Source organism: Bos indicus, chromosome 18, assembly GCF_029378745.1.
Source record: "Bos indicus isolate NIAB-ARS_2022 breed Sahiwal x Tharparkar chromosome 18, NIAB-ARS_B.indTharparkar_mat_pri_1.0, whole genome shotgun sequence".
NCBI classification, from domain to species: domain Eukaryota; kingdom Metazoa; phylum Chordata; class Mammalia; order Artiodactyla; family Bovidae; genus Bos; species Bos indicus.
Window position 1 is genome coordinate 62,904,755 of NC_091777.1, and position 23,141 is coordinate 62,927,895.

A 23,141-nucleotide genomic window follows, 5' to 3' on the forward strand; every position below is an offset into this window, starting at 1 on the left:
GTCCGGAGCCATTGTCTTTCATCCTCCCAGCGTCTCTGGAGAGGGAGTGTGTGGGATACTCGTCCTTCTCTTTGCACCCCCCCCCCCCGCCCCCCATCTCTGATAACTTCTCTGAAGAAATATACTTTTGACATTCACGCTTCCACGTCTAAGGTGGGAGCCATGTTCTTTCCCAGCATGCAGTGTGGCGTGGCTTCTGCTCCACCAATCAGAGCTCGCCGCCCAGAGGCTTGGAACCTCCGCTGGAGAAGGCGGGAGCAGGTACTAGAGGCAGTGAGACACCTCCCACGGCAGCGATGGAGGCCACTCTGGGTGCCTGGGGCAGGCTTGAGGTTGGGTGTGTGCTTCGTCCTGACAGGAAAGCACTAGGCCTTTTCTCCAGCCTTCTCTGAGATTGGGGAGCAAGCAGGGGACAGGGAAACTGCCTCCTCCTTTTATAAATTCCTTTCAGTTTAACCAAAGAAGCTTTCCATTACAACCAAGAGTCTTGACTGATGGTTTATTTCAGACGAGGAAGTGGCGCCCAGGGTGGTTGATCTTGTGGCCAAGTTCATAGCCAAAATTTATACCTGGGCCACATCCGAAGCTGTGTCACTCCCTGTATTCTGGTTTCCTAGCCCCATTTACGGAGAAGGCAATGGCACCCCACTCCAGTACTCTTGCCTGGAAAGTCCCATGGAGGGAGGAGCCTGGTGGGCTGCAGTCCATGGGGTCGCTAAGAGTCACACACGACTGAGCGACTTGACTTTCACTTTTCACTTCCATGCATTGGAGAAGGAAATGGCAACCCACTCCAGTGTTCTTGCCTGGAGAATCCCAGGGACGGGGGAGCCTGGTGGGCTGCCGTCTCTGGGGTTGCACAGAGTCAGACACGACTGAAGTGACTTAGCAGTAGCAGCAGCCCCATTTAATACCAGACTAATTGCTCTCCTGTGGAATTTAGTTGTGTGAGAGAGGTTGATTATATTTTTCACTACCCAAATTCAGAATAAATCAAAAGGTAGCTACAGGATCCGAGAATTGGAAATCAGATGTCACTTGTATCATTTTTAGAGCAGATTTGAGAAATCAGCATTGGTCTTGCTGCCTCTTCATCCCAACATTAGACGTGGTTGTCCGACTGGTCACAGGCAGTACTGGACAAGAGCAGTCCTTTCCCTTAGGTGCAGGCAGCAGGCCAGAACACTGGGCAGGATGGCTCCAAGAGGAGAGAGAGCTGGAGGGCTGAGGGCAGATGCCCATCCCATCTGGTAAATCAGTCCTCAGCCCCTGGGAAGGGTGGAGACGAAAGGGAAGAGACTGTAAGAAGCAGAAGCTTCTCCCTGTGGAAACTTGTAAGAAGCTCCTTCCAATTCTAATACAGATCACAGCATCATCTGCCTGTGAATTCGGACAAGGTAAAGACCCAGACTTCTGTCCTAAACCTCTGCAGTTTCCCAGGTTCTTGGAGGAGACTGACTGTCAGCTTCTCAAGTTCCATTTGGTGATTGAATATAGCCAACCTCCTGCTCCTCAGTTCCCAAGTTTATGTGTTAAAACAGCGTGGCAACTTCAATCACATTCAGGGGCGGGGGTAGGGGGGGAAGCTATGACAAAAGAACCTGATGTAGAAAATCATTGAAGGAACAGAAGGAAATGTCTCACAATTGCTTTAAGCTGTATAACGGTAGGAATCTGGGTCCATTTTATAACAAGACCTGAGAGATGAGAAGGTAAGATTAGCAAACCTAAAGAAACAAATTGAGGACCATGGCAATTAATTAGAGAGTTTAACAGGTATCTGCTCCCTCTCATGCCACCTCCAAGAGAGAAGTACACTTTCCCACACGGTGGTGGCTGAGGTGTAGGTGCTAGCCCCATGACTTTGGGTTTGACCGTGTGACTTGCTTTGGCCAATGGATGGTGGCAGATGTGAGGGAACCTGAGGCTTGAAATTGTGCTAACACAGTTGGGCTTGGTCAAGAGTTGTCAGACAACTTGCGACTGAACAACTGAGGCACCTCTGCTTTTTCCTCTGGGATAGTACCCTGAGATGTCCACTGGTGCCCAAGTATGAGAGACAAAGGGGAATAGAAGCAGCCTCACCAGCCTTCACACATGCAGCTCTAAGCTGTGAACATGACCGGCCGTGGTTGCCTGTCAATCAGCAGTAGCTAAGAACATCGCATGCAACACAGACACTGGAAATAGCAAGGACCGGAAGAGACTTGGCTGGAAAATGACTTTACTGACATGTGGTAACCAGCAAATGCAGGTAGAAATGACAAGGATTAAAGCAAATAGAAGCTACAGATGTGAAGCACAAACGCATGACTGACATCCTTGAAATAGAGAACAAACTAGAATAGGATTCAACAAAATGTCCCTGAAACAGGAAAGGTAAATCTGCGTGTTTTGTTGTTTTTTTAAAGCCGAGTCCTTACAAGCACTTACAGCGCAGATTCTGGCCTGTATCAATGGAAAGCAAGGGCTATGAAAACTGAGGAAACTGAGGCTCCGAGCTAGATGGGACTTTAAAGACTATGGATCTAAAGTCTAGAACCTGGACTTAGAACCTAGACTTAATGTTAGAGGGTAATTGTGCAGCAGCTGCAACAGTAAAGACACGGGCTGGGCGAAGGCCTATTAAGTGGGACTGAAGTCAGCCTGAAGCTCAAAGAAGGCAGGCGTCGAGAAAGATCGAGGAGGGACAAAAGCTACTGGCCGGGATTGGAGACAAAACCCTAGCTGGATTCCTCAGGAAATGACCCTGGAGCCAAAGCAAAAATGTGATTGGAGGAGACAGACTAGCAAATAGGCGAGGGGATAGAGAAATCCTGGAGCAGGGGGGTGGACTTAGGAACGGAGTCGCAGAGAAACGCTGCCAGTGTGCAGCGGGGCCTGCGCGTCGGGTGGCCCGGGTTTACTCTGGGAGAGACCGTTGGCACAAACCGTCGCGAGCGCTTTTGCGGCGGCGTTGCTCTGGCTGGGCGTGGCCCGCCGCAGCTGGCCGGGCGCGCACGCGCACTGCGGGGCCCGGGCGCGCGGCCTCCACACACCTGCGCACCGAGTCGCCGGCGGGAGGGCGGGGCCTCCTGCGTGCCCCCGTACCAGGGGGATTGTGGGATAGTGGCGGACGGAGCCGGGCGGCGGAGGCCCTGAAGCCGACTGCAAAGGCCCGGGACTTCGCCGCTTTGGGGAAGGGGGCGGTGGAGGAAGTGGGGCTCGGCTTCCGTCAGCCGTTGCTCAGCACTGCGGCCTGTTGGGACCGCGGAGTAGGACGCCTTTCCTGACCGGCCCTTGCTTTCCCGCGGGGCGCCAGGCCGGGTAAACCGGGGCGACTTCCCAGCGGAGGGCCTGCGCGGGCCTCGCGACCCCACCAACCTCCCTCAGCCACCTCGCCCGCGGACCCCGGACCCCCGCCCGTCCGGCGCTGAGCCCCCAAACTCTGGAACTTGGCGCACGAGGGCCCCCCTAGGCCCGAGACGCGTGCGCGAGCCCCCGCCGCCGCCCCCCGCCCCCACGTACCGGGTCCCTGATCGGGGCCGGAGCCGCCGGCGGCGGGGCGGGGGGGGCGCCCCGATGAGCCCGGAGTGCGAGGAGCCGCCGCCCCCCCGCGCAGGTAAGCGGGCGGCCCGGGACCCTCCCCGCCCCCGAGAACACCGCCCAGGTACCCTCGAGTCTCCGCACCCCTTCTTCTTCGGACCCTTCCCCTCGTCCACGAGGGCTCCCCAGCCCTGGTGTTTCCCCCTCAGCCCCTCGATTCTCTTAGTTTCTCCTCCTCAGCCCTCTCGTCTCCTTGTCTCTCCCCTCAGGCCCACCAAGACTCCAGGTGTCTCTCCTTCAGCCCTCCAAGTCTTTTAGTCTCTCCCCTCAGCCCCCCAAGTGTCCTAGTCTCTCCCCCGCCCGACCCCAAGTCTCTTAGTCTTTCCCCCTCAGCCCCCCAAGCCTGTTAGTCTCTTCCCCTCAGTCCTCCAAGTCTCCCCCCTCAGACCCCTGAAGTCTCCCAGTCTCTCCCCCTCAGCCTCTCAAAAGTTTCCTAGTCTCTCATTCAGTCTCAGACCCAGAGTCTCTTAGTCTTTCCCCCTCGGTCCCTCAAGACTCCAGGTCTCTCCCCTTAGCCCCCCAAGTCTCTTAGTCTCTTCTCAGACCCCAAGTCTTCCCCCTCAGGCCCCCCAAGTCTCCTGACCTCTCCCTCTCAGCCCTCCCAAGTTTCCTAGTCTCCCCCCTCAGCCCCCCAAGTCTCTTGGTCTCTTCCTCAGCCCCCAGATCCCCTAGGCTCCCCCCTCCAGCCCCACTTCCTTCCCCTTTCAGTCCATACCCCTGCCTCAGTGTCTCTTTCCCACCCTCGCCTCCTCTGATTCTGCGGGCTTCCCCTCTGGTTTCTTAGTCTCTCCCCCGGCCCCCCGGGGCTCCCCCTTCTCTCTGCTCCTCCCACCCTGGCCTTCCTTGGCCTTCCTCTGCCTGCCTCACCCCTCCTCCCGAGGCCTGCCTGGGGAGATCCATGGCCTCAGACTGGCACCCTGGGGCTCAGGAGACTCGAGGAGCGGGGCTTCCCCTCACCCTGCCCGGGCGCGGCCCCTGTCTGTGAGGTGAGGCCTGCTGCCGGCGCGGAGGGAACAAAGGCCGGGGGGACAGTCACAATTGCCGGTGTGGTGAGGGGGCACCTCAGGGCGGTGTGGGGGCCGCCGCGGAGCGACCGGGGAGACTGGCTCCGCGGGTGGCTTTTTCTGTCGAGGAAGGATGAGTAGGAGTTGACAGATGGAAAGTGGGAAGAAGGGCCTTCCGGGTGGAAGGAACAGCACATGCAGAAACGTGAAGGTGGGAACCCAGCCCCGCAGGCTGCGGGAGGGAGGGCGGAATGCCTTGGTGGGGCTGCTTGCGGGGCCCTCGGGTCTGTCTTGTTCGGTGATGCACACACTCGGACATCCATGCTGAGGACACAGATGTTACTTACCGGTCACACCAGCCTGAAAGGCAGGAGGTTTCTGGAAGGAAGATGTGTTGTCAGGCGTCGGGCGGGCTTCAGAGTTGCAAAGAAACTTCCGTGGGGTGTAGAGAGGGTTTTCTCTGGCGGTTCTGGGGATTCCGTGTGCCATTTGTAGAAGCCTGCAGCACAGGAAGTGCTCCGGGTCAGCAGCTCTTAGGTTATAACTCAGTTTGGGATTGTCTGTTGCCTGGGTTCTCAGCCGGGGTGGGGGGGGGGGGGCAGGTGGACGATGGTATCCCCAGGGGACCTCCACTAAGGGCAGCGGAGATGGTTTCAGTTGTTACAGCTCGGATGCTACTGGCAGGTGGCGGGTGAGAGCTGGGGTGCTGTGGGGCCGCCTCCAGGGCAGAGGACGGCCCAGTTCAGTGTGCCTGAGAGCGGCGGACAAGCCCGCTTTCCTGCACGGGTGTTAGGGACAGTGTGGCTCACCTGCTCTTTGGTTACCATGAGTGGCGTGTGCTGAGTTGTGTACTTCGATCTCCTTTTGTGTTTTTGATAGTGTTGTGGGGCTACCTACTGTTTCTCTCCAGTAGGGGAGAATCTGCTGGTCTCCACCCACCCACCCAATGTTTTTTTTCCAGGATCCACGGCCAAGTGACCGTAGCGGGTCACCGGCCCCTTCGGGACTTTAATTGCAGAAGTACTCTAGCCAGGGGGCCTTGCCTTAGGCTCGGTCCTGGGAAATTGGCGTCCTGCTACAAGAGGCAGGTGCCTGAACAGGCTGGTCCTGTCACCGAGTGCTCCGAGGCCATCACAGTGTGACCACGGAAGCCGTGGAAGTGTGGAGCAGGCCTCTCACACAGTCAGGGGAGGCTTCCTGGAGGAAGTGGTGTCTGTGCTGAAGCCTGAAGGACCCAGGAGGACCGACCTAGTCAGGCTCGAAGAGCTGGAGGGAAGGCAGAGGGAGCAGCCGAGCCAGGGCAGAGCGAGGGCGCAGACGAGCAGTCAGGTGTGGCGGGAGTGTTGAGCACCATGCGGGTTGCCGCGAGAGATGAGGTGAGAGAGGCCTGGACGCCTTGGTAGAGACGCCCGCCTTCCCTGCCTCCCCAGCTCCTGCAGGGTCCCTGGGCAGGCACAGGCCCGGGGGTGGGGACACACTCTCTTTTCCAGGCTGAATCAGGGCGTCCCGAGAACACTGGTTTTGTGGATTTTCCCAGGGGCAGGGCAGTCTTTGCGAGGTGTCTCAGGAGAGACCGGGGCTCTGAGGCCGCAGAGCCTGGCGAGGCAGGATGGGAGTGCAGGCCTTCCTGACTTTGAATCTCCCTGTAACAGTCAGTCCAGCCCCCTGTTCCCCACGGGCAGTTTCAGAATCTCTTCACTGCTCTTTTCTCCTTTGAACCCCTGACTGATCCAGAACGCACCCCTAATGGTGAGCTTTGGGGCCCCTCTGCGTCCTCAGCCGCTATCTCATTCTCTTATGTTTCTGATTGTTCCATGCCCTGGGTAGGAGCAGAGCTGCCACCCTACCTGGGCAAGTGTGGTCTGGGGCCCCTAACAGCCGCCACCACCCCCCAGCTTTCCCGAGTCCCCGGGAAAGTCCCAGTCCATGGTCGCATGAGGCCTTGGCCAGGTCCCTCTCCTTCTCTGGCCTCTGTGGCCCCTACTTCCACGTGGGTGTCCCACGGCTTACCTTGCCGAGTCTCTGGTCTCTGGTGGGTCCTGATGTTACCATGGTCCCGTTCCTGGAATTGGAAGCCCCCCCACCCCCATTTCACATTTGGCTGAGAGCTGATGGATTGCGGGGAGTTAGAGGGCGATGGTCTCACTGTCCTCTGACCTGTGGGCCCTGTGAAGGCAGGGGGCTGGCTAGCCAGCAGCGGGGTCTCCACGCCTGGCTGGCAGCTCATTAGGGGCCTGTGGCCTGTGGTGGCTGAGGGCAGCAGCGGACCCAGGATAGCCTCTCCCCGGGCTGGGGTTCCTCCTGAGCCACAGGGCATCTCAGGGGGCCACCCCAGGGCCCTCCCAGCGGCCTCTTCAGGCTGGATCTCCACTTCCGGGTGCGTGGGGCTAGGGCGGATGAGAAAGTGGCGGCACGTAAAGGACCAGCCCCCGGCTCCCAGGCAGGCAGGGCCGTGTGTGGATGGACCACAGCGGCCGTGGGGGCGCTCGGTGGGGGCTGCAGCTGGGCCCTCACTGAGCCCGCGCCGGGTGGGGGCTGCCGGCTCCCGAGAGGGGCCGCTGGTGTCCGAGGCCTGAGAAGCACGCAGCGAAGCCGGAAACCTGGGGCGATGGTGCGGAGCTGGCGCAGAGAGAGGTAGTTTTCGTTCTTAATGGCTTCCTTTCTCATTTACAGTTTCCCCCTCTTCCGTTTGCAGCCAGAGTCACGGTTTTCAAACGGTCGCTAAAAGCCAGTGGTATTCACTTCCGTTTTCTTGAAGTTTGCTAAAAGTTGCAAAGCACGGGGGTGGCGGGGTGAGGGGCACCCACCAGAGTATTTGAGTGAGCTCAGCCACCCGGGCGAACGGGCCATCTTCCTTAGGGCTCCTGTTTTTAGCGCTGTCTCCCTGGGTAGTGGCTGCTCCTTCCCTCCTGCTCAGAAGTGTCCAGCTTTCAGCCTGGCCCCGGGGACACCTGCTGAAGGAGACCTTTCCTTTAGGACCACAGGCCTGACCCCGCTGTTCTCAGAATGTGCCCCTTCCTGACGGCTGGGCCCTGTTTCATAGACAAGGGGACAAGTGTGGTATGCCGTGTCACCGTTAGAGAGTGAAGAGGAAACCCCTCTGCTGTCCACGTCTAGGGCTTCCGGGAACTTGACCATTAGGACCTGAGGCTAGGTGCACTGAGAGTGTGTGGCGGGGGAGAGTGTTTTTCTCTTTGGGGTGTTTTCTTTATTCTGTGCCTCCTGCATCTGCATCTTGTCCCGTGTAGAGCTTGAGAACTGACTTTGGGAGGGAAGGGTACTGACCACCCCTCAGCTGCATCTGATCCTTGCAGCCTCCTCTGACTTTCAGAGGAGGACCTGAGGTTCTGAGAGTTTAAGGGACCGCCTGGTTTCTGAAGTCCCTGGAGTCCCTACCCCACTCGCCCCCCAGCCCAAGTCAGCTTTGGGAGGGAAGTCCTGCCTGTGGTCCAGGGCGGGTGGCAGGGTTGAGGCGGAGGACGTAGCCTGTGGCATCTCATCTGTGCAGGTGCTTTGGGCGCAGTCGGTGGGCCTCAGCCCCGAGGCTGTCCTGCAGCCTGGAGGGGGCGCCGAGGCCTGCTTCTGCTGTGGCTGACGCCTGCGGGCCCCCTGCCCCTCGGCTGTCAGATGGGAACAAGAGCGGTGCTGTCCCTGGTCATCTTGACGAGGGACACAGTGCTGTGCGGGTGCACAGGTTCTCTGCAGGCCTGTCCCCCGGCTGAGGGGGCCTGCTTAGCTCGGGGACCCCATGGGTAGTGAGGGTGGGGGGCACCTGGGCGTGTGCCCGTGTCTGCGCCTTCTCGCCCCGGCCTGGCCCGGCCCTGGTGGCATGTCAGCTCCGGGCTTCTTGGGCGCAGAGCAGGCCAAGGCCTGGCCCTCTGGGCAGCCTCAGGCAGCTTCGGTTCTGTTTGTTTTGTAACAAGTTGTGTATTTATTGTTTGCTCTGTCTTTGTTGCCGCATGGGCCTTCTCCAGCTGCAGCAAGCCGGGCTCCTCTCGTGGTGACGGGCTGCAGCCCCTCGCTGAGGAGCACAGGCTCCAGGTGAGCAGGCGCCCGTAGTTTGGGGCTCACGGCGCTGGAGGGCAGGCGCAGCAGCTCTGCGGTATGTGGGATCTAGTTCCCTGGCTGAGGATTGAACCCGTTCCCCTGCATTGGCAGGTAGATTCCTATCCACTGTACCACCAGGGATGTCCTGGTTTTGTTTGTTTTAGATGGTAGGTTTTTTGTGTGTGGGGGGGGAGATGTAATTTGTGTAATGTCATATATGACATCCATTTAAACTACATGATTCAATATCTAATCTATTCACAGAATTGTGCAACCAACAGTCCCCACCATAGATTTTTTAAAGTGAGTTATAGTATCAAATAAAATTGTGTACAATTGATTTTAGAACTTTTTTTTAAAAAGAACACCCCTTTCCCAAAAGGAAACCCCAGACTTGCTAGCAGTTGTCTCCCTCCATCCTTGTCTTGCCCCTCAGCTCCTAAAAAACACTAGTCCCAGTTCTGTGTCTACAGATTTGCCTTTTCTGGATGTTTCGTTTAAATGGAAGTATGCGATATGTGGGCCCTTCCCTGGTGGCTCAGACCGTGAAGAATCAGCCTGCCAGTGCAGGAGACGTGGGTTCAGTCCCTGGGTTGGGAAGATCCTCTGGAGAAGGGAATGGCAACCCACTCCAGTATTCCTGCCTGGAGAATCCCATGGACAGAGGAGCCTGGCGGGCTACAGTCCATGGGGTCGCAGTAGAGTCAGACATGACTGAGTGACAGCGCACGCGCGTGCACACTCATTCCACGTGTGGTCTTTGGTGGCTGGCTTCGTTCGTGCCACCGGGATGACCTTTTGACCTCTCTGGTCTTTTGTCTTCACAAAAATCTGCGATTAGAAAGAGGTGGTGTTCTCACCGGTGGGTGTGCCTCGTCCCTTGGGCCCGGACAGCGGCTGCCCCGTGCAGTGGTTCTGGCCCCACAAGCACCCAGCTCAGGAGACCGTCCAGGCCCGCTCTCTCTCCAAGTGAGGAGGGTGGGCCTGGGGCCCAGGCAGAAGTGGGGATGGCCCTCGTGCACTTGCGGGTTCAGGGCGCTGCCCGCCTGCCTTTGGGAGCAGTGTCCCCACTCTGATACAGGGCCTCACATTCAGCACCTGGAGCAGCCCACTCTCCTCCTCCGCTCCCCAGCCTGCCAGCCCTGGCGGTCCCCCACCCCACCCACTCTCCTCCGCTCCCCAGCCTGCCAGCCCTGGCGGTCCCCCACCCCACGCCACCTGGGCTGGTGTACGGGGGCCCGTGGGTGTGGCTGGGGGCGTCCAGGCGGGAGCAGTCCCCTCTTGCTGCCCTGACAGGTCTGTCAGCCTCCTGCCTCAGGAGCAGTGTTCTGCCTTCAGTCCAGGTTTCCGACCTCGTGTCCCCCACGCGGTGCTGTCCAAGGTGGTCATGGCCGCCAGGCAGGACGGGTCTGTGGATTGTACACAGCCCGCGGGGGACGTGCTGGGTGCCTGCTCTACAGATCTGCAAGGCTGCAGTTCTGCACCCAGCCCCTCTGCAGCCGGCACCAACTGGGCCGGAGCGCACTCGCTGGCTCTGTTAGCTTTCGTTGGGGTAGCTGAGCTCCCCTGCACTCTGAGAAGGGACCTCCTGGGGCTCGGGCACCGCTCCACGGTTCAGCGGCCCTCAGACCCTGGTGCACTTCGGGTGCCTCCTGTACAGTGGGGCTGGTTGTAGGACTCATTTGAGGTGACAGCTGTGCAGCTCACGTGGTTTGCCCACTGCGTGTGTCCGCGTGTTGTGCACGTGTCCACGTGTTGTGCACGTGGCACCGCCATTCTCGCACCCGAGGCCTAGGGCTGGGGCGGTGATGGCACATGGGGCACTGCTCGGGGGCTTCACTGGGACGGAGACACACCCCGACGTGGCAGTCTTGGGGCAATGTGTGAGGCGCCAGGCCACTGGGAGTCAGGGCAGTCCAGAGGCTGTGGCCTGGGCTTGGCCCGCACAAATCGTTGGTCAAGGGGAGGCAGGTGTGAGAGCCTGGGGTGCAGACTTGGGCAGGACTGGGTGGGGGGCGCCCGGGGGGCCCTCTTGGGGCCTTCCGGGGTACCACATGCTAGGTGTGCCAGTCTGTGTTTCAGAAAAGCGTCCTGAGGGGTGGGGTGCAGGCCAGGGGGCGAGACCTGGCATGCTGGTGGCCAGGCCCCGTGGGCCTGGGGGCTCTCAGGTGCCCCCACGTCCTCCCCTTCCCCTCTCTGGGGCCCGTGTCTGCGCTGTCTCGTGAGGTCATAGCCCTTCCACTCTACCTGCAGGCGGCCAGGGCTTAGGAACCAGCCGAGTCCCGCAGGATCATTGCACATCTGGGGCCACTTTTTCCCTGTCGCTGAGAAGTTGTCCTGGGGGCCAGGGGGAGATGTGTGAGACTCCTGAGGAGGCTGGACGGGAGAGCCGGGTGTTGGCAGCCTCCTGGGGGAGCTGACGGTCAGAAGGCAGGTGCCAACCTTCAGCCGCTCGGCTCTGCCCCAGCCTTCTGCCCGGCTGGTGGGCGAGTCTAGCATCCTTCTCCCCCGCTGCTGCCCGGCCAGTGGGCGAGCTCTCCGCCGCTGCGATGGTGCCGGCAGGGTCGTCCTGGCGATGGTGCCGGCAGGGTCGTCCTGGCCTCCGGGTCTGTCTGCAGCAGCCTTGGCCTCAGGTGGTCTTCAGGAGGTGGGTGACCCGTGAGTGCTGGGCAGTGCCAGCGTGGTGCTTGGGGGTCCAGCTGACCTGGGTGTGGTTGTCTGCTGTTCCTTGGGGTGACCAGAGCCCTCACCAGGGCTGCAGGCACAGCCCCGGTGCCTGGGGGAATGGCTGGACAAGGGTGGCCTGGGAGCTGGCAGCCAGCTCAGGGCAGTTGTGCACCCAGGGGTCGAGGCTGGGGGCGGTAGAATCCCCAGAGGGGCAGCCAAGTCTGCTCATCGTGGGGCTTGGACCCTCCAGGTACTTAGCGTGTGCTCCACCTGAAATGCTCCTGAGGCCAGTGCCGTGTGGGCGGGCCACAGCCACCGTCGTCCCGCGGAGGTGCTTCCCTGTCTGGTGTCACTGGGACCCGTCAGTGGCTATTCTGGGGGCCACCGCGCCCTCCCCTCCAGCTTTTCCTTGCCTGTCCTGGCACTGGGTACAGAGGTTGGGCCGTGTGTGTGTGTGCATGCGCACACAGCCTAGAGACCCTGCAGACCTCCCTCTCCCCAGCCTTGCACACAGCCTGGAGATGTCACGCATCATGGGACACTTAATTTGTTGAGCAGATACAGGTTGAAGCGAGCCTGGGGCCAGAGGTTCCAGGATCAGCCCGGGTGCAGCCCAGATCAGGGGACTGTGGACAGGCCCAGGGTGGCTCTGTGCACCGTGCTGGGGCCTTGCCCCCGGCCCCAGGCAGTGGGCAGCAAGTTGCCCGTGGAGTGCCCTGGTAGGCTGGGAGGTGGAGGGGCAGGCAGGCGGGCCCCGTGTGACAGCACTGCCTGCAGGGCGCCATGTTTTGGAAGTTTGACCTGCATACGAGCTCGCACCTCGACACGCTGCTGGAGCGGGAGGACCTGAGTCTGCCCGAGCTGCTGGACGAGGAGGACGTGCTGCAGGAGTGCAAGGTCGTCAACCGCAAGCTGCTGGACTTCCTGCTGCGGCCGCTGCACCTGCAGGCCATGGTGGCCTGGGTCACCCAGGAGCCGCCGGCCAGCGGCGAGGAGCGGCTGCGCTACAAGTGAGCCCCTGACTTGCCGTGGACCTTGTTGGCCCCGTTTCTGCGGGACTTGCCAGACCTCCCCCGACGGAGGGCTGGGAGGAGGCCCCCCAAGGACCCTCCCCCAGCAGTGAGGGGCGCGGAGGGGCATGTGTCTCATTGCCCCGCCCCACCCCTACTTTATCTCCTGGTGGTTATTCAGTTGGATTTCTCTTCCTGTCTTGGAGCACAGGAGCGTGAGTGAGGACTGTCCCTCAGCCCCACATCCTGTCCCCAGTGCCAGGATGGTGCCCGGCCCAGAGGGTGTGGCTGTGCCCCTCCCACCAGAGGGGGTACCAGGGAGGGTGGGGGAGGCAGGCAGGCGCTCTGCAGGGCACCTGTCTGCCCTGGTCTCTGCTGCCCCTCTCCAGCCCTGCCCCACCCGTCCCAGACAGGCCTCCTGGTTCCCTGGGTCACCCTGTGCCCGGCCCCTCACACTGACGCTCACACCAGGCCTCACAGGTCCTGCCTCTGTCCCTGGAGGCCTCGAGCCAGATGGGCAGTGGGTGACTCCTGCTCAGTTTGCCCTGTGTGAATTGGGGGCTCAGTGCAGAGGTGCCAGCCTTAGGGGGGCCCCCAGTGTCCACCTGTCTGTCACTGCCCCCTCATGTGTCTTCTCCCTCCTTTGCTTTGCTCACCTGGCTCTGTCCCCTGTCCACCAGCTTGAGTACATCCCACTGCTCAGTTCTGACTCCTGTGCCCACCTGGCCCTGCGCTCCCCTCCCGTCCCGAGGAACTCACTTGCCAGGGCCTGAGAGCTCACGAGGCAGAGCTGAGCAGGCTGGGGTCCCTGGGGCCTGGGTGGCACCTAGGCAGGCAGCCCTCCCATCTGGTGAAAGGTCCTCGGGGCTGGGGGGTCAGCCTGGACGTTTGGGGTCGGGGGACAGTGTTAGTAGGGGTGGAGTCCAGGCTTAGGGGGCCCGACGCTGTCTTGGGGGCAGGGGAGCTTGCATGGATCGGGACTGGGGGACGGAGCAGCCGGGTCCCCGCCACCTCCTACGCAACTCTGCTGGGTTGACAGGTACCCCAGCGTGGCCTGCGAGATCCTGACATCGGACGTGCCCCAAATCAACGACGCACTGGGCGCCGACGAGTCCCTGCTGCACCGCCTCTACGGCTTCTTGCAGAGCAGCGGCAGCCTCAACCCACTGCTGGCCAGCTTCTTCAGCAAGGTCATGGGCGTCCTCATCAACCGCAAGACTGACCAGGTGCCAGGGCGGCGCAGGCAGGGCTGGCGAGCGTGGGCTGGTGGGCCCGGGGGTCCTGTGCTCACCGACGGCCCGTGTCCTCAGCTCGTGTCCTTCCTGCGGAAGAAGGACGACTTCGTGGACCTGCTGCTGCAGCACATCGGCACCTCGGCCATCATGGACCTGCTGCTGCGCCTCCTCACCTGCGTGGAGCGGCCGCAGCTGAGGCAGGACGTGGTCAACGTGCGTGCATGGCGTGGCCAGGCAGGGCAGGGGCGGGGCCGGGCCGGGTGGAGCGGGGCGCGGAGCCCCACCCTCTTGTCCTTCCGCAGTGGCTCAATGAGGAGAAGATCGTCCAGAGGCTCATCGAGCAGATCCACCCGTCGAAAGACGACAATGTGAGTGCCGCCGCCCGAGAGCTTCAGCCCTGTGCTCCCGTAAATGAGCGATGAGAGAAGGGAGCCTTCGGAGCTGTGGGGGGGTTGGGGGGGCTCCTGCTGAGAACAGGCGAGGCTTACGCTGCTGGACGGCTCCCCAGGAATCAGCTCCTCCTTCCAGGAGTGCTCAGGGCTCTAAAGATGGCCCTCTGACCCGGTCCTCACTGCCGCCGTTCCCCGGGCCTCCCTCCTCCCCTCTGGGGCCTGGCGGCTCTTCCCATCTGCCTGGGTCAGCCCTGGTCGTGCTTCAGAGATAATGCCAGGGGCCCCACATCTGTCCTCCTGGCCCACTGGCTGGCAGAGCAGAAGTCCACATGCATGGGTCATCACCCCAGGCACTCAGCCAGGGCCAGGCCTTGGGCAGTGAGGACCACCCTGCCTTCGTGGCAGAGGGACAAGGGGTGTCTGTTGGCAGCTAGGTGGCAGGGCTCGGCGCGGGGCTCTGAAGTACAGCAGTGCCTGGGGGGCTCTGGGGGTCTGCGTGCTGGGCTCTGGCAGCCGCTTGCTGGGTTGGACTCAGGGCTCTGCTGGTGCTTCTCTCAGTTTATCTCACAGCACCTTACCCACACCGTGAGGCTCACCCAGTGAAAACACAGAAGTGTGTTTAGTGCACACACACGGTCGTGCAGCCTTTGTGACGCTGGTTTTAGAGCGCTCGTCATCGCTCCAGAGGAGACCCAGTCCCATTAGCTGCCGCTCCCTGTTCCCCACATGTGGGCTGGGCCCCCGCAGACATGTGTCTGCTTTCCGTCCTGCTTTGCCGCTCCTGGTGGTTTCCTGTAGGTGCAACGCGTGATGCGTGCTTGCCCGTGACTGACCCCTGGTGTTAGCCCCAGGTTGCTGTGTTCATCCCAGCTGTAGCGTGTTCAGTGCTTCATCCTTTTCTAAGGCCAAGCAGTGTTTCACTGTATGGACGGACCTCGGTGGCCTGTCCAGTCACGAGTTTGTGCATGCGTGGGTCACTGCACCCCTTGGCCACTAGCTATAGATGGCGTGTGTGGGAGTTGTGTTAGGGTCTCCTCTTCCAGGAAGTCGTCTTTGGTTTCCCTTTCGGCAGTCTCTCCTTTCCAGTGTCTGTGTTCTCTCCCTCCCACGTGTTTCCCGGGTCTGCGGCCCTCTGTCCTCGAGGGCAGGTACCTGCCTCCAGTGCGTGGGGCTTCCTGACACCAGGGCGGACTGGGGTCCTCAGCTCTCTCTCCCTCCCCAGCAACATTCCAACGCATCCCAGTCCCTGTGCGACATCATCCGCCTGAGCCGGGAGCAGATGATCCAAGTGCAGGACAGCCCGGAGCCTGACCAGCTGCTGGCCACCCTGGAGAAGTGGGTTGCGGGGTCGCCCAGATCGGGGGCGGGGGAGCCGTCCCGGGCCCTCCTCCCTGATGCCCCTGCGCCTGCCCCAGGCAGGAGACCATCGAACAGCTCCTGAGCAACATGCTGGAGGGGGAGCGGAGCCCGTCCGTCCTCGTGAGCGGGATCCAGGTGTTGCTGACACTGCTGGAGCCCAGGAGGCCCAGGTGAGTGCCCCAGGCTCCCTCCCCAGTGTGTGTGCATGTGCACACGTACACAGGCCGCCTGCATGGTTCACACTGTCCCCCGCCATGCCTGCTGTAGGTCCGAGTCCATGACCGTGAACAACTTCTTCAGCAGCGTGGATGGGCAGCTGGAACTCCTGGCCCAGGCGACCCTGGACAGTGCCGTGTCCAATGCAGGGGCCCTGCACGCCCTTCGCCCACGTCTTGGCTGCTTCCACCAGCTCCTGCTGGAGCCGCCTGAGGTGGGCAGGGTGCTCGGGGGAAGAGGGGGCAGCCCTGGGGTCAGGGCAGAGCTGGGGCAGGAACCAAGCCCAGCCCTCCACCTGCAGCTGGAGCCACTGCGCACAACGTGGGGCAGCCTGGCCCCACCCCTGGGCAACACGCGGTTGCATGTGGTCAAGCTGCTGGCCAGCGCCCTGAGCGCCAACGATGCCGCTCTGACCCAGGAGCTCCTGGCCCTGGATGTGCCCAACACCATGCTGGTACTAGGGGCAAAGGGCCGGGGTGTAGGGGGCGGGGGTGGGACGATGCCGGGGGAGCTCCTCAGAGCCAGCCTGTGCCCTCACCCCCAGGACCTCTTCTTCCACTACGTGTTCAACAACTTCTTGCATGCCCAAGTGGAGGTGTGCGTGAGCACGATGCTGAGCTCCGGGCCCCCTGCCGACAGCGGCTCAGACACACCCCCCGAGAACCCTGTCGTGAAACACGTGAGCTGGGCTCCGGGATCTCGATCCCCTTTGCTCTCTGGGGGGCTCTGCTCCGGGTCTCCTCCTGCCTGTCATGTGCAGCCAGACCGCTCAGGGGCAGAGTCTTGGTCTCTTCTGGAGGTCCAGAGTCTTGGGAAACCGTGTCGTGCGAGGGTGGGGACTGGTGGAGTGGTGACCTCTGGGGCAGTGGATGTCCGGGGGGGCCAGGAAGGGTTCTCCCAGGGTGATGGCCCCAGCGCTCCTGGAGATGCCTTCCTGGGTGTGGCCCTGGCCTCAGGGCGAAGCTGGAGTGGAGGCAGGCAGGGTGGCTCTGGGGCTTGCTGTGCAGGCTGAGTGGGCCCAGAACAGGTGAGCAGGGGAGGAGTGCCGTGCTCACACCCAGTGCACGCTGCCCCATCCCCACAGCTGCTGCAGCGCTGCCGCCTGGTGGAGCGCATCCTGACCTCCTGGGAGGAGAACGACCGCGTGCAGTGAGCAGGGGGTCCTGGGCGGGGGCGGGGGCGGGGGCCGGGGCGGGCAGCAGGGGGCGGAGCGGCTGAGTTCAGCCCTGGCTTCCCTTTCTCCAGGTCCGCAGGGGGCCCTCGGAAAGGCTACATGGGCCACTTGACGAGCGTGGCCAATGCCCTGGTGCAGAACTCGGAGAAGGGGCCCAATGCAGAGCAGCTGCAGCAGCTCCTGAAGGGTGAGGGCGGGGCGCGCCTGGGGGCAGGCGGGGCAGGCGGGGCGGGCGGGGCCTCCGTCCTCACATCGCCCTGCCCCTTCCGGCAGAGCTGCCGCAGGAGCAGCGGGAGCGCTGGGAGGCTTTCGTGTCGGGCCCCCTGGCGGAGACCAACAAGAAGAACACGGTAGACCTGGTGAGTCAGTCTCCTGCGCCGGTTCTCCTGCAGGCCGGGACCCGCCCCCCGCCCCGCAGCCCCAGCCTGCCCCAGGCCTCCCCGGGGGCCCCGCAGGCCCTGACCCCTGCCGGCCCATGCCCAGGTGAACACGCACCACCTGCACTCCTCCAGCGACGATGAGGACGACAGGCTCAAGGAGTTCAACTTCCCGGAGGAGGCGGTGCTGCAGCAGGTGCGGGCAGGGAGGGCAGGGGAGGGAGGCTGTGTGCAGGCCTGCCCTGACTGCCGCCCCCCGCAGGCCTTCATGGACTTCCAGATGCAGCGCATGACCTCGGCCTTCATCGACCACTTCGGCTTCAACGACGAGGAGTTCGGGGAGCAGGAGGAGAGCGTGAAGTGAGTGTGCCCCGGCCAGGCCGGGGCGCGGAGGGCTGCGAGGTGGTGAGGAGCCCCGCCCGCAGCTGCTCCCTCCCCTGAGGGCGTTGGGGGACCTGCCTTGGTGGGGGTTGTGAGCCTGTCCGCCACGTGCCAAGTCAGCCCGCGGGGGTTGTGAACATGCTTCCTGTGTCGGAGACAGCAGGTGACAGGCTGGAAGCAGTCCCGTCACAGGAGGGGCTAGACCTCAGTGCAGACACGGCGCTCTCCCGCTCCGGGCGAGAGGCGACCAGGACAAGTAGGGGCTGTTGGAAAGTGGCACAGTGTGTGGGTCGGAGCGTACACGGACAAGCTGTTCCCACGGTGTGTGTCAGTACTTAAAGCGTGTGGATTTGGTTCCTTCATCCGGGAGTGACACTTCTGGAGGCTTTCTGGAGGAGAGAGCCGAGCAGAGACTGGTGGGCATGTGTGGACGCAGAAAGGCTGGGGGTGCGAGGTGGTGGTGGACACAGCACTTCCCGTGATCCCTGGGCTCCCTGGCCCCCACCTGGGTCGTGCCTTGGGGACCTGTGTGCCTCGAAATGAGTGTCTCACTCAGGTTACGCTCTCAAAGCCTGAAAGCCTAGCCTGCCCGGCGAAGTTGTGTCCCTTGTTTTATGAAGAGGAAACAAGGTGCAAGAGCCTTAGGCCTCCGCGTGGGGCCCCGCGGGACTGGGGGCACACGGGCGGGGCGCCTCGCCCTGCAGACGCCTGCTGACAGGGGTGCTCCAGGAATGGCTGCGGTCCACAGGCAGCCCTAGCAGGAGGTGTGTCTGCTGGAACCGGGCCCAGGAGAGAGGGTCCCTCACTGTCTCTGTGCCTCCCCCACAGCGCGCCTTTTGACAAGACGGCCAGCATCACCTTCTCCCTGAGCGCAGACGACGACAACGTGAGCTGCCCTGACCGCTGCTGGGGGCGGGGGTTTGCTGCAGGCAGGTGGCCCGCCTCACCCTCCCGCCCCGCCCCCGCAGCCCAATGCCAACCTGCTAGAGATCTGCTACAAGGACCGCATCCAGCAGTTTGACGACGACGAGGAGGACGAGGAGGAGGGCCAGGGCTCTGGGGAGTCTGACGGGGAGGACGGTGCCTGGCAGGGCGGCCACCTGGCCAGGGCAGGCCGCCTGGGCCAGCCCCAGGGCGTGCGGTGAGTCCCCCCCCCGCCCCCCGCCCCACTCCCTTTCTCTCCCCTTCTGCAGGTTCCCCAGCACAGCCAGGCTGCAGGACCTGCAGGCAAAACGGAGAATGGAGTGCCTGTGTGATGTGGGGCGTTTTCAGTGTTGAGTGATAGAAACCCAATTCAGATGAGTTCAGGTTCAAAAGGAGTAACCGCTTGGTCCAGGTGTCAGTGGGGCTGTCAGGAGGCAGTCCGGAGGCGATCCTTCGGGCACAACTTGGCCCAGTGGGGGCATCAGAGGCGGTCCTTTGGGCACGGCTTGGTCCATTGGGGCTGTGGTCTGCCCGCCCCGCCCTCTACTCCGCTCTCCCCTGCAGCAGCTCTCTCACACATGTTCTTGCCGAAAGGGCAGTGGGGTGTCCCGTCAGCTCCCTCCTGTCACGCCAGTGAAGCAGGACTTGGCGATTGTCCTCGCTCACAGTCCAGCTGCGGGCCCATGAGCTGTGTCCAGCCCTTTGTGCGGGTGGTGGCTGGTGCAGGAGTACTGACTGACTGCTCTTGGGCAGCACAGACTTGCCGGCGTGAACACCAGCTCAGGGCTTGACCCCTGTGACGTGTGACCGGCACAGAGACGAGGAGACAGGTCGTGAATGTCGGCCGCACGGGCCTCCCTCTGTGGCACCCAGAGGGGAGAGTGCAGCCCTCCCCAGGCCCCTGCTGGCTGCCTGCTGCCCTCTGAGGGTGACGTTCTTCTGACCCTTGCCCTGTGGGTTTTTGCCTCTGTATCCCATGAGTGAGGCCTGTCCCTCAGGTAGGTGTGGTTGTGCGTCACTTGCCATCTGCTGGGTGTGCCCTTTGTGACCGCCAAGTTGCTTTGCACTTACACGTGTCATTGCCAAATCCAAGGTCGTGATTCATCCCTGTGGTTTTCTTGGTAACATCAATTCTTAACGTTTAGGTTTTTGACCTGTTATGAGCTAGTTTTTTAGGTGTGTAAGCTGGGGGTCCAGCTTCATTCTTAGGCATGGAAATACCCATGTCCCAGCTCATCAGTTGAAGAGACTCCCTGCTGGATGGTCTGTGCACCTTTGTCAGAAGTTTTTTGGCTGTTTGTGCAAGCATTTATTTTTAGCCTGTCTTTCCTGGCCCATTGGTCTGTACATCTCTATGCCAGCCCCACACCCCCCCCCCCCCCCGATTGCATTGTACTGAATTCTGAAATTCAGTATTGAAATTGAAAATGTGAGCATCCAATTTGTTCTGTTTAAAACTGTTGATCATGCTGGGTTCAGTTCTTTGAAACTCTGGGTGACTGTTAATTTCGGTAGAGAAAGCCACCTGAGCGTCTGAGAGGGACCGCCTTGAGTCTGTAGGGCGGTTGGACGGGGCTGCCGCGTTAACAGTGTCTGCTCTCTCAGTCCGTGCCTCTGGGCTGTCTTTACAAAAGTTTGTTCAGGTCTTAGTTACTTCTGACATGTTGTGTAGTTTTCCGAGTATTAACTTTCATGGTGCTTTTGTTAAATTTATTCCTAAGCAATACATTTAAATTTATTCTTAAACAATACATTTAAATTTATTCTTAAACATTTTTGATGCAATTCTGAGAGAAATGTTTTCCTCAGAGTTGTTTTGAAGTGGTTATAAGTGTATAAAAATACAAGTACACTGGTACACTGATTCTCGCAGAACTTGCTTGTTCTGACAGTCTGAGAGGGTTCGTTGGTTTCCTGCACACAAACCATGCTTGCTGCGGTCAGAGACAGTTTTGCTCCCTCCTTTCCAAGTGGGAAGAGAAAGCCCCTGCATCACGCCCTGATCTTGGGGGCTTCGGGGCTCGCTGTTGAGTGTGGTTTGTGGGCTCTGGAGACCATCCCAGGTATCCAGGGTCAGGAAGCTCCCTGCACCCTTTCTGTGAGCATCTGGCTTGTGAGCACTGTGCGGACCGTGGGGCAGCGTCTTAACGAGCCTCTGGGTTTCCTTCGCGGTTCCCCGGTGGACACTGTGTCGAGTCTCGTGTCTGTCGGCACTTGGCCGTTAGGTTTGGGGCCCAGGAGGCTGCAGTGACGGAAATCCAGCGAGGCTGCAGGTGGAGGAAGCGTGTGGGGTCAGCCTTCCCTGGGGATAGGTGGTGAGGGGCCCGTTCCCGCCAGGCCCCTGCAGAGGGCGCACTCTCCCTAGGCGTCCTCCCACTGCCCAGCGCCCCTCCGCCCGCCCCGCCCCTTGGATACACCGCGGTGCTGGGGGCGGCGCTGGGGGCGGAACGGCCCCGCCCCGCGCATCGCTGACAGCAGGTGCTCCGTGGAGCAGGAGCCGGGGTAGCACAGACAGCGAGGAGGAGGACGACGACGACGATGAGGACGAGGACGGCCGGGCCCGCGGCAGACCCGGGCCCCCCTGCTACCCCAGTGCCGGCCGCCAGCCTCCGGGTGCGTGAGCGCGCGGCCTGGGTGCGGGCAGGGCCCTGCTGTCTGCCTCTGCGCTCACAGCTTCCTGCCTCCAGGCCCCAGCTGGACAGCTGCCTTTGACCCAGTGCCTACGGACGGCCCGGCCGGCCCCCAGGACTGCAGGGACAAGGAGCCCCGCGGGGAGCATCCAGACCTCCCAGCCCCGAGCCCGACTGGCCCTGCGGCCCCCAGCACCCTGCAGCTCAGGTGAGGCCTGAAGCAGGGCCAGGGGCCTGGGGCGCCAGCGCCCAGCCCAGCCACCCCTTGGGCTCCTCTTGCCTCCTAGGTTTCAGGATCCTGCCCCCGCCTCCGCACCTCAGGAAGCCACAGACGGCAGCAAAGCAGCGGAGCCCGCGGGTGAGCCGCCCCGCCTCAGCCCTGGTGCCTGGCCTGCCCACCCTTCCCTGCCCATCCCGCCCTCAGCCCCGGTGCCCGGCCTGTCCACCCGCCCTGAGGAAGGCGCTGGTGCTTGGCTTCCTGAGTCTCACTGCGGGCCGGTCTCCGCACAGCCTCCTGCCAGGCCCTGCTCAGCGTCGGGGATCTCCAGGCCAGCCTCAGAGGGACACGCTCCGCCCCCAGCTCCTTGGACAGGTGCCGACTGCTGGGGGTGGGCCTAGAAAGCTAGCCTCTGGGGAGGTGGGGGTGGTGCTGATCACCGGCCGTCCCCACCTGCAGGGCCCTGGAGCGCAGAGCTCCCGCTCAGCCCTGGGGTAGGAGGGCTCGGTCGGATCAGAGAGGGCAGGGGGTGTGCGCTGACCTGCAGCTCCTCCCGCTGCTGGGCGGCTCCGAGGGGACATGGGGTGTGAGGGCGTCTGACGGTAACCCCGTGGTCCCCTGCAGTGCAACCAGAGACCCTGCTACCTCTGTCCCGGCCCCCGGGGCCCACCGGCCCCCCCAGACCCCAGAGGGGGAGAAGAGCCCAGAGTCCTTGGGGCTTCCCCAAAGCCAGAGGTAAGCACGGTGCGGCAGCAGGGGCAGCCGGTGTTCCGTGGGAGCGCTGACCACTCGCTCATCCTTTCCCCACAGTGCCCTGGCCCTCCAGCCACTCCCGATGCCCAATGGCTCTGCCCCTGGAGGCCCAGCCGCCCCGGGCTCCCAGTGAGTGTGGGCGTCGGGGACGGAATAGGGCAGAGCCGGAGGTGGGGCCGGAGGCGGGGGCTGGATGGAGGTGGGCGAGGCTGGCACTGGTTTCGGTGCTTCACAGCATCTCCGTCTCACTTCCAAGGTGACTGCTTGGTCCGGTGGTGGCGGCCACACGCTCCGTGCTCTGCGTGGACCCTGTCCGGGTGAGGGCCGGGCAGGTGCCACAGAGGCCCTGTCGCCCATAACCCACCCCGCCCCACCCACGTCCCGGCTGGAGTCCAGGAGGCTGGCGCCCGGGAGACAGTCCCCACCCCCCATTGCACTGAGGAAAGAGATTACGGAGATTTGTCTCCTAGAGTAAAAGAGTGGGCTAGAAAGGAGAGCGCGCGCGCGAGAGACCTATATTATATATTATATATATATATATATATATATATATATGTATCTGAAGGGAGCAGAGTGGGCACGCGGGGAGCCAGGAAGAACGCAGGGCTGGGCGGCAGTGGCGAGGCCTTCACCCAGGCCCACTGGGGCTGCTGTGGGGGGTCCCGAGGTGACCACCACTCTCGCGTCCAGCCGTGCCCCCATCCTGCGGTGCAGATGCCCACACCCACACTCGGCCTTTCAGCTCAGGTCCACCTTGGGGGGGGGGGGCCCCCGAGTGGGGGTCGTGCCTGTGCCTAGCCCCCTTGCCCCGGACCCTGCACTTTGACCCAGGCTGGGAGCTCTATGACTCTCCACCCGGCTCAGCCAGCTGTGAGGGAGGGAGCTGGGTTCTTGGTCCCAGGGGCCTTCCCTGGACATCCCCCCAGGACCCTGCCGCACTCACCGAGACCATCTCCCACCGAGCCCGGGCGGGGACCTGGCTGGGGTCCCACTCCTCCTCCCGAGGGTCTGGGTGCAGCCCAGCTGCCAAGTGCCCTTGTCCCAGCCCCTCTCCCCAGGCGGGCGTGAGTGTGCGCGTGTGTTCGTGCTGAGCTTCTGTTTCATATCGCAAACGTAAACAAATAAAGGACAGTTTAAGACTCGTGCTGCTCAGACTTCGAGTTTGGGGAC

The 23,141-nt window shown here is 62.1% G+C and overlaps 1 protein-coding gene across 6 annotated transcripts; it reads left to right on the plus strand.

Annotated features, from left to right (window-relative positions):
- Positions 1–3,102: 3,102 nt before the first annotated feature.
- Positions 3,103–23,113, plus strand: PPP6R1 (protein phosphatase 6 regulatory subunit 1). Of its 6 annotated transcripts, none has more exons than XM_070771742.1 (24): positions 3,103–3,601; positions 12,081–12,313; positions 13,353–13,539; positions 13,624–13,761; positions 13,851–13,916; positions 15,163–15,275; positions 15,356–15,469; positions 15,567–15,729; positions 15,817–15,969; positions 16,060–16,194; positions 16,600–16,664; positions 16,761–16,876; positions 16,963–17,048; positions 17,173–17,262; positions 17,329–17,426; positions 18,276–18,333; positions 18,416–18,588; positions 20,866–20,984; positions 21,059–21,209; positions 21,289–21,359; positions 21,512–21,593; positions 21,843–21,953; positions 22,029–22,100; positions 22,228–23,113. In XM_070771742.1, exons 2-24 carry the CDS (start codon positions 12,087–12,089, stop codon positions 22,229–22,231), a joined length of 2,592 nt encoding a protein of 863 aa, XP_070627843.1. In that variant the 5' UTR covers positions 3,103–3,601; positions 12,081–12,086; the 3' UTR covers positions 22,232–23,113. The 6 variants fall into 6 exon arrangements, with proteins under 6 accessions (XP_070627843.1, XP_070627845.1, XP_070627842.1 ...); XM_070771744.1 differs by lacking the exon at positions 3,103–3,601 and adding an exon at positions 3,643–4,571; XM_070771741.1 differs by lacking the exon at positions 3,103–3,601 and adding an exon at positions 5,792–5,965.
- Positions 23,114–23,141: the final 28 nt, after the last annotated feature.